General features: G+C 33.1%; 1 protein-coding gene across 1 annotated transcript in view; it reads left to right on the forward strand.

Moving 5' to 3' along the window:
- LOC106880478 (1-phosphatidylinositol 4,5-bisphosphate phosphodiesterase delta-4) overlaps window positions 1-10959 on the forward strand; it is a 143011-nt gene that overhangs the window by 106197 nt on the left and 25855 nt on the right. Inside the window, exons 11-13 of the mRNA XM_052972256.1 lie at window positions 1541-1626; window positions 2990-3062; window positions 6427-6511. Coding sequence (XP_052828216.1) covers window positions 1541-1626; window positions 2990-3062; window positions 6427-6511 — 244 coding nt within the window. The remainder of the gene's footprint in view (window positions 1-1540; window positions 1627-2989; window positions 3063-6426; window positions 6512-10959) is intronic.

Below are 10959 nucleotides of genomic sequence, written 5' to 3' on the forward strand. Positions count from 1 at the left end.
ATTTTTTTTTTATATATCATTTTCTTCATTTTGTACTTCTTTGTAAAAAACATTTTCGTTCACCCTCTTCTTGAAAATTTGCTTCGCAATGAAAGCCGGCTAGAGAAATCTTTATTAAAATATGCTTCCAGTTTAGCATTCTGCCTTATTATTATTTTTCATTTACCTATTATTTCTCCACGTGCGGTTAACACAACCCCACTATTTACTGACTTATCTATATATATATATATATATATATATATACACGCATGCACCCACAAATCCTGTGTTAACCCCCAATCAGTGTGTCAGTGGATGTGATGTGTGCAGTAGTGAACAAGTGAGTGAGAAATTCCATGAGCAGTACAGAGTACCAATTATCAATATTTCTTCTAAATACATTATTACATTTTTAATGGATTTCACTAACTGTCTGGTGCAGTTTAAAAAACTTACATCCTTTTTTTGACAGACCTCATATAAGTGGGGGAAGGAAGAATATTATATAAGAAAATATAACAACAAATAATGCTATATTACTCTGTATGTATGTGAATGGGATAACTCGTAGGTATGAACAAAATTAAGAAATCCACTTTCAAATCATGAGGACTCTGCTGGTTCATTTTCATTGCATGGTATTTTGGTCAAGTGTCCTCTATCATAGTTAGGGTTTGACCCAAGCCTTGTGAGTAAAACTAGGAATTGGGTGAGCAAAAATTTATTCTGACAGAAGATTAAGTTAAAGCACAAGTATCATAGTGGCTCTACTTGAAGTGTCACTCTTGCACTATCTGAGAATTAAGATTAGAGTACAAGCATGTCTGGTAAAATTTTCAGCCCCTTACATTATGATTCAATGATCATTGCTGGAATGCTTTTAAGAATAGTAAGTTCCCTGGACATTACTGTCTTGAGTCTATTGACTCAAAGGATCAGTTACCTGGTTTTCATGACATACAAGTGACTGAGATCACAACGTTTCCTCTGAGTGGGATGTTAGACCGTCGTTTACAGCTGACTGAGCTAGAGCAATATGAAATGAATGGTTTGCACAAAAACACAACATACCATCCAGTCTGGGAATCAAAACCATGGTCTTGTGATTGTGAGTGCAACACCATAATCTCTAAGCCACTGGTTCTCAACCAAGATCCACATGGCCCTTGGGCTCCATATAAAATTTTCTTGTTAAAATTTATCTGCTATAAATTGGTTTTACTTCTACAATACACAGAATACTTTAATAATTTTTTTAATACAATTCCTAATGATATTTAATTATAAAAATATACGACTTTTTGAACATCGAATGGCTAAGAGGGTCCATCTGAGTAAAATAGGAATTGAAAGGTTCCATAGGTAAAAAATGGTTGAGAAACACTGCTCTAGACCAATTCATGCATTTGAGCAAGGACTTGCATAATCAAAACCAACCTTGTGGTTATGTAACAGTAACAACCATTAGTATCTTAATAATCCATGTAAATCCAATATAATGTGAAGTGAAATCAGTTAATCTACTGGTGTAATAAATCCTGTTATATCTCTGTTTCAGTTACCCAGTAATCTTGTCTATTGAGAATCACTGTTCCCTCACACAACAGAAAGTCATGGCACATCAAATAAAAACCATTCTTGGAAGTATCCTTTTACCAGACTTATTTTCAACAAGCAACTAATATATTATAATATATTATAATATATCATATTTTATTCTACTTTACTTCTTCCTGTTCTATGGCATTGGATTCTTCTACTTCTTCATTTCATCTTCTTTTTGTTCATCTTTCTTCCCGTCTTCATTCTCCATCTCTTTTCTCCTCTTTCTTTCTTCTCCTACCCTTCATCCTACAACTTTGCCTCCTTCCCATCCTCTTCCAGCTCCTCCTCTTCCAGATTCTTCTCAATCTCCTCACATGATCTATTGGTCAAGGATTCACAAAATCACTTGAGAATCAGACTAAATGCCTTGCAGCATTTAGTTATGGCCCTTTATATTTTGAGTTCAAATCCTATGGAGGATAAACGTTTTATCAACCTTGGTGGGGAAAAGCTTTAGTCCATGTCGAGTACTGAAGCATATATAACCAATTATCCTCTTCTCTCAAATTTCAGGATTTGTGCCTAGATTGCATGGACTAAATTTCCTGTTGCCAGACCTCTGGCATGTGGATATTAAGATTTATATCTTTCTTTTGTCCTTCACAGGAATTCTAATCTTGGTGAGAACGATACTTGTTTATAGAGGTTTTGTTGCCTATATTAGAAACAATATCCACCAATGAATAACCAGCCCCTCAAAGTTACCCTAACCTCTCTCACTGAAAAAAGTTATTATGAAGAGTTAGGAATCTTTACATGTGAATCGTTTTTTTTTTTTTGTTTTTTTTTGTTTTTTTGTTACTTAAGAGAGTGAGCCATGCCTATGACTCTTTTTAATGTCTCCAACGACCCTGCAATGTTCTGTTTATTTGCAAGGTTTACAACAAAAGCATTTCAGTTTCAGCTGGAACTGCTTTGTACCAGAATTGTCTCTGGTTCTTGATTCTATTAGAAAGGTCCAGTCCAGCTAACTTTAAATGGGAACTATGTAGATAACAATTCCTCATTGAAGATAAGAGCAAGCAACCCCTTCTCATAGAAAAATTAATATGCTACTTGAACTATCAAAAAACTAGTTTGATGTTCAGTACAGCATGAAGTGTAATTTTCATTGTGGATTGCAGGAAAATATACAATTAATAAGTCTTATGTTAGCTTATTGTGCCAAATTCCAATTGTGACAAGAAGAAACCATTCCATTGTCCATTTTTTTTTCTTTTCGTTAATCATTACATGAAGATGAAACTTTTAGTGGTGCCCCAACAATAAAGAATCTCAGGCCATTACAGTTTTAGAATTCTTTTTCTTACTTTAAATTTAATTACTTTTTTGCTTATCCAGTTTGTTAATTTTTCTTTCTATATATCATAATGATAATAATTCTTTAACTGCTGTCAAACAGATAATCTTTACATTCATGATGACAATGCCCCATGTCCATCGCCACATGATCTAATGAACAAGATTCTTCTAAAGGTAAAACATAATCTAAAATATCATTTCAATATTTTAATACATCAAAGTCAGGCAATTTTTAAAGAGTTGTTTTGGTTGTTGCAAGAAACATACAGAATACTCAATGGTTCATTGTTTTCTTAGAAAGATTTCATAAGACAAAAAAAAAAAGAAAAAGAAAATATATTTTACCTCTCATCTTCTGGCATATAGTTACTGCTTTGAGGTTCGTAGTCTTTCAGACTGCATGGTGGTATCCATAGTGTTGGTGGCATGGAAAAAAGCATCCAATATATGTTAGTGGTTGGTATTAGAAAGGACATCTGGCCATAGAAACCATGCCAAAGCAGACACTGAAGCATAATGCAGGTCTTAGCACCATTAGGTCCTGTCGAACCGTCCAGCCATGACAGCATGGGACATAGACATTGACTGATGATGATAATGGTTATAAAGCAACAATGTTTGCAATTAACATTCAGAAAAATTACAGGATTAATATAAAATCTGAATTATATTCTTTAAGTCGAAATTTCAGTTTAGCTTTTTCCATAGTGTTATTGAGACATGAACTCTGATATTTACTATTTTATGAAGGACACATAGATTAAGTTATATTGGAGGTTGTTTGCCATTATCATCACACTTTTACTGTTGCTTCACCAGCTAACAGAACACACAGTAACCTCCAGAGGAAATAATGTAATAGTTTTTATAATGGGTTTATTTGTTGTATTAGTTATGTTATGTGTATAAGATAAAGAATAGGTCAAATCTAGCAGGATGAAGATACATGATAAAAGACAAATGGCAGAACAGTAAACTGGTTATTTGTGCTATTTATAGTTCTTGCAATTACATTAAGGAAAAATCCAATTTCTGTTCAACTTCAGCTTTCAGTGGTTCTTTTGTATCAACAATCTTTATTTTTTTTTATTTTCTGTGTGTGAAAATCATACAAATATACCAAAGTTGTGAAGGAAAGATGAAACAAACAAACAAATAATACATAGTGCTCAACAATTAAAACATAACTGAAAAGGTGAAAAACATATAAAACGAAAAAATAACAATGGAAGAAGTTTACAAAGGAAATAGAGATTTGCAAATGGAAGGAACAGAACAGAATCTAGTGTTTCAGGTGAAGAAAAAGTAATAAGAGAAGCAAGAGAAAAATATATACTGAATTTGCATCATTTGTAAACATGGCAAGTTTAGTGTATGTATTTTATATAAATATGTGTGGTAACCAAATGTCTAGTTGATTTCTGTTGAAGTATTACCTCACTGCTTCATAATTATATTCTTTGTAATGCTGACTAAATTTGTAAAAGCATGTTGTTCCTGATATTGTTGTCTTTGTCAGCAAAAAGATTTTGTTGTTGCTTGAATATTTAACAAATAAAGTGCAAAGAAATTGATTTTAAATTGAGTAAAATAGATGTGATATGCTGCTTTAATTAGAACACAATCATATTAGAAGCTAATCAGTAGTGTACTAACATTAATAGTCATTAATTTACTAATATCCTCTGTTACTGCTTGAATGTTGGCATAGACAGGCAGGGTGGAGCAGTGATGCATTCTCGATGTGTACTGCGAACACTTTAACCACATGTAAGATTAAAGTGTTTTATTACAACTACTCATTGTCCGAGTTGAAGTGATTGCTAAAGCTTGCTAGGTTGATAATGTGCTGGCTGCTAACTAAAGCACCAGTACTTTTTATTCCACCATCCACCACTTGTACTTGCACTATATCACTGCCAATGGCACTTAACTCTACTAACTTTGTCTACTTAACTGTAAATAGGTACTATAGTGAAATACACTTTACTACTTATCGCAAGCAGTGTATGAATCATATTTAACTATTAAATGTTCCATTAGCTTACAGTACTGAGCTGAAATCCTCCTGTGGTCCTTGAGAAGATAGATGTATCCACCCTTTAATCCCTGTTTGTTTCAATTAATTTTGAAAATAATGAAGAATTTAGTAAAATAACTTGGTCGTTATAAAGTTAGTGTTTGGAACATAACTTAGAATTCTAATGGAAAGTCTTAAGTTACCTCACTTTAAAATAAGTCTGTATCATAGGACCAGGGACATTCACAGACAAGTTGGTAGCAAGAGTTAAACTACTACTACTATATGAAGATGAAGAATTCTGTATTATCCTGTGTCATCTGAGTTTTAATATCCACCTTCTACTATCAGAATTATTTCACAGATTAAATTTCAACTTTTTTTAATAATTGGTCTAATTTGGAGTGGCAGCATGCATAGACCTTTTTGACCTTTTTCCTCATAGACTCAGAGGACAGAGGCAGTATTAGTGAAAAGTGGAAAAATATAGGCAAAGCAGCAATGATATACTACAACCACTCTCGGAGTGGTTGGCGTTAGGAAGGGCATCCAGCTGTAGAAACTCTGCCAAATCAGATTGGAGCCTGGTGTAGCCATCTGGTTCACCAGTCCTCAGTCAAATCGTCCAACCCATGCTAGCATGGAAAGTGGACGTTAAATGATGATGATGATGATGATGACTGTGGAGAAGAAAGATAAAGATAAATATTTTATGGGACCTAAGTGACAGAAATAGAAGAGTGGGAGGAGAAGGATAGACAAGTGTGAGATGAGTAGTGAGATGACACTGTCTGCAAAGGGAGGAAATCAAACACCATTATTGTAGGATAACAATAGATTAAATGACATAGCTTAATGAGTGAAACTTCTTAGAGGCTTTAAATTTTCTGGTCAGGTTTAGAATTTTTATTTATAATCAATATATTTCTAATTCAATACCTTCATTTTTTTTCAGTTCAATTTCCCCCTACCTACCCTCCCTGTAAGATTTTTTTTTTACACTATAATATATACTTATTTACTTTTTTCAGGAGTATACTTGCCTAGCAAGTGACTTGGTTTGATACTGTGTTGAAACTAAAACAATTATACCATGGAAGACATATTTTAGTCATTCAAAAACACAAAAAACTGTGCACTTAAACATTCATCATTTGGTGCAATGAAAGTTCTGACAACAAGTAGTAAATGTTTATGTAAAGTTAACAGCTTCTGTAAAGCATTTTTGAATGGCTAACATATGTATTCCATGCTGTAATGTATATTTTTTATTTCTTCCTTGAAAACCTATTTAAAAAAAAAATTGTTATTGATTCAATATTTTTTTCAGCCAATATTTATCTCTCTCAATTTTCAATATATAAAAAGCAAAAAAAAAATCAATCAAATTCTTCACCCCCAAACCTTACACCCTCAAAAAAATAAATAAATCATTACTGTTCTTTTATTATTTTCTCAAAAATCCAACCAAATTTGAATTTATTTGATCATTTATCTACATTGTTACCATGTTTACTGATGTCGGATGAAGTGTTACCATCAATCCCTTACCGTAAGAGGATCAAGGATTTTATCCATAATGGGATTCCTACCTTTGGCCAGGTAGGTCAGCCTCCTTTTGTAACCTGATAAACAAGGAACTCTCTTATCTTGGTTTGGCTACACCAAAATCTTTAATTTCTTACTGCTTCATAAGCATTGGGTTATGGTAATGGTTCAGAGACATTGACACCTTATGTCAGAGGTCATGTTTTAAACAAATTAAAAATAAAAAATAAAACCTAAAACAATAAAAATAATTACATATTATTCTGAGGTTTTGGTCAATACTTAAGTTTTACATACTGTGGTAATTATATTTGCAATTTGCAAAATTGCTAATGTGAAACCCAAGTAATGCTCAAGACCTCAGGTTGGACAGATATATGAATAGACACTACACCATGTTTTGTGTGCCACATATGTATGTAAAAATAGATCATCGAGTACAGCAAGTGTACAAGCCAGCAAAATCTAATGATAATGAACTCAAAGACCTTGAATGTTTTTTGAGTGCTTTTGAAACTATTAGTAATATGTGCTGACATGTTACTAATAAAAAAAAAATGTTTTTTTTTATATTTTGATTTAAAGTTTCATGACATAAATTACCCTGACGTCATCAAACTTCTTTATCATTGCATGGTGTATTTTTTTCATGTCTCATTTTTTTTTTTCACTCCAACATTTTTTTCCCCAATTCATTTGATCACTTCTTCAAATAAGTAAAATAAGCATACTGAACTTTTGACAAAATTCTCTGCAACATTTGACCATTTCCTTGCTTATATATTATTTATAACACACCAACCCGTCAACCAACCAACATTTCATCCTTTGTTTACCCTTACTCTTAAAATTTCATATTTTAACTTGATCTATTTCCTAATTAACCTCTGTCACTTCTTCATCCTCAGTCATTCTCCTCTACAATTCATCTTCATCGTCCAACCATCTACTCCTACAGTACAGCATAACCATTTACTTCAGCCTTCTCATAATTCAACACAGTCATTTACAGTCTCAGTTCAATGCAAACATTTTACCCATAGTTCAACCCGGATATTGGCCCCCACCTTAGTTCAACTCAACCATTTATTTACCCCCTACACTTCATTTAAGTTCAGTAAGTTTTACAATTTATTTACCCAACAGTCTCCATATTTTCACTCTTATAGCATTTCATAAAATATATTTTGTGCATTTTCTACATTTCAGTGTCACAGCTTCAAAAAGTTTCTTCCCTCTATCTTGGGAGTACCTTTGCCTCTAATTAATAGCAATACCATTGCACTATTACGCAATAGTATCGTTCTTCTATTTAGTGATACTATCATGTCACCACTCTATGAAAGTACCTTACCTGTCGTCTTTGCTGTTTGAGTACCTTTCAAGGTATATATTTCTTTTAATTTATTATTTCCAGCAGTCTCCAAAGGGATAAGCATTCATCCATGACAAAAGTGCATCTCTGCCAAACACAAATGTCAATCATCTTAGCAGCAGAATCATTAATGTCTATCTAAAAATTACTCTTGAGGTTTTAGTATCTCATCCACTTGTCATTTCTTTTGAAAATTAATATTTTAAGAGGTCCACCTTCACATCTCATCACTACTATACCTTTATTGCTTCCTGGCTCCACACCCACCATCTCTTCTAAAATGTGAGCTGTCATGTAGCTTCTTTACAGTAAGAAACATATTCTACTCTGGTCCTTTTTTCTCATACTTTACTCTTCTTTAGTCTTCATCTCCTAGCATAAAGTTAACCTTCCCATGGGGTTTGTAGTCTTGTAAGCTGCATGGTGGCTTCACTAGTGCTGGTGGCACACACACAAAAAAAAAGCACCGAATACATGCTGTAAAGTGAATGACTTTAAGAAAGGCATCCAGCCATTGAGACCATGCCAAAGTAGGTACTGAAACATAATGCAGTCTTTGGGTCCATCAGATCCTCTCAAACAGTCCAACCTATGTCAATATAGAACATGGATATTAAATGATAATGATTATAATGAATATAAAAATTCACTGTTACAGAGGAATTATTTTCAAATAGCTCATAATTTTAATGATTCTGCATTTTCACTCATCTTCAACACACAAAAAATCAAAATGTTATGGAATGATTTAACTGAAGAACTTAATGTTCAACAAATATTTTAACTTTTAAAATTTCTTGAGATTTCATGACAAATTTTAATTTCTAGGAACCATAAGATATTTCTTTAATACAACGTTTTTTCTTATTCCTTAGTTTATTTTTATTTATTTATTTATTTTCTATTGGCATAAGCTACAAAATGTCTTGAACCTACTTCCATTTCCTTTGCAAAGATTTCTGTAGAATCTATAGTTTTTTTCTTTCTGGAGCACTGCACTATGTTGCGATGTATCATAGCTTTAATATATTATACATAATGTCTAGAAATAGTTTGTTATACTCATTGTCCTGTATACAATTATGAGTCAAGTGATTCTTTAGATTTATACAACTGTTGGTGGAATATATGTTACTTTGTCATTAGCAGGTGACCTTTTTTACATGCTAGCCATTCAACTGTAAAGTTAGTGCTGCATGCATACATGCATACATAATACATAAATACAAACATGCATACAAATATAGAAATGTATATTGACATACATATACTGTTTGTTTTTATGTCGAGTTATAATAATAAAAATTTAACATTAAACTGAAGGATTACTCAATACATTTTGTAGAGTACATATTCTGAAAATAAGTAAAAGGTAAATAGTAACACACCAGAACACCACCCAGATACCTTCTGTGATTTGTATGAATTGTCTACAGTAGTAATACGGTTGAAGAAAACCTATATAACATTGTCACTGATTTCTTTTCGTCTTGATTCCTTTCTCATTCTTCCATCTTAATATTAAAGTTTTGTCCACAGTAGTGTTCTCCTAATGCCAATTGCATGTTTCCCAAGTCCTGTATTATTCTTTCAATAAATTTCATTTATTCAAATTTTGAAGGATATTGGAAAATAAATAGTATCTAAGTAACTTACTAGTTTGCATCTCTCTGTCTCTCTCACACCATCTTTTTCTTTCTTTTTTGTTTTTCTCTACATCCCTTCTCTCTGTCTGTCAGTCTCTCTATCTCTCTCTATCTCTCTCTCTCTCTTTCTCTCTCTCTCTCTCTCTCTCTCTCTCTCTCTCTCTCTCTCTCTCTCTCTCTCTCTCTCTCTATCTCTCTCTCTCTCTCTCTCTCTGTTATGACCTTTATAGCTGCTAGAAATGATTTTACTAGAGCATAAAACCTTAGCATTTGAAAAATGTTCTATTCAGATGTATTTTCTAAAATGTTACACATCTCAGAAGAGAGACAGCCACAGTTGTTCTTATTGTCAAGCATATCCTTGATCATCTATCTTACTTTCAGGCATTATGAGCTTTTTTTTTATTAGAAGGCAGTATATTAAGTTGTGACATGAAGGAGACTTGGTTTCTATTTCTAGGTCAAGATGCCATATAGATGTTCCTATGTTTACTCATAATAATAGACCATCTTACACAAAGTAACATACAATTTAGATATAGATACTTTCTTACATATAGCTTAGACATCGTTGTTACTATTTATTCATTATTTATATGAGCAATAATAGTAATACACACAAGCAGGAGTTGTGCTTTTACTGAATAAACAGTTTTCGTTGTACATTGTGCAACTATAACTAGATGACAAAACTGTTTTTCTATGACCTGTAATATATGCATGGCTCAGTGATTAGAGTGTCGGGCTCACAATCACGAGGTAGTGAGTTCGATTTTTGGATCAGGCTGTGTATTGTGTTCTTGAGCAGGACACTTTATTTCACATTGTTCCAGTTCACTCAGCTGTAGAAATGAGTTGCAACATTACTGGTACCAAGCTATGTCGGGCCTTTACCTTTGCCAACATCGATGGCATGGAGAAGGAAGGCTGGTATACATAAGTGACTGTTGGTCTTCCATAAACAACCTTGCCCAGACTTGTGCCTTGGAGGGTAACTTTCTAGATGCAATCATATGGCCATTCATGACCGAAGGGGATCTCTACCCTTTTTTATATATATGTATAGGTGCAAGCATGGCAGTGTGATTAAGTAGCTAGCTTCCTAACTATGTAGTTTTACTGTAGCAAGTGTCTTCTGCTAAAGTTATTTGACTTTTGTGATTATTTTATCAATCTTCATTATCAAAATGCTAAGTTATGTTATTAAAAAAAAGTGGAACACAACATTTATTCCATCCTTTTTATGTTAATTTTTTCCATACTAGCATGAGTTACGTGAATATATTATGGAGGTATTGTTTTACTGCTGAATGTACTTCTGATCACTAAACACCTGGTGTAATATATAATATATATATATATATATATATATATATCTGTGCAAGTGGCACGTAAAATACACCATTTTGAGCGTGGCCGTTGCCAGTACCACCTGACTGGCCATCGTGCCGGTGGCACGTAAAAGCACCCACTACACTCTC

The sequence above is a fragment of the Octopus bimaculoides genome, chromosome 13 (genome assembly GCF_001194135.2).
Source record: "Octopus bimaculoides isolate UCB-OBI-ISO-001 chromosome 13, ASM119413v2, whole genome shotgun sequence".
NCBI classification, from domain to species: Eukaryota; Metazoa; Mollusca; class Cephalopoda; order Octopoda; family Octopodidae; genus Octopus; species Octopus bimaculoides.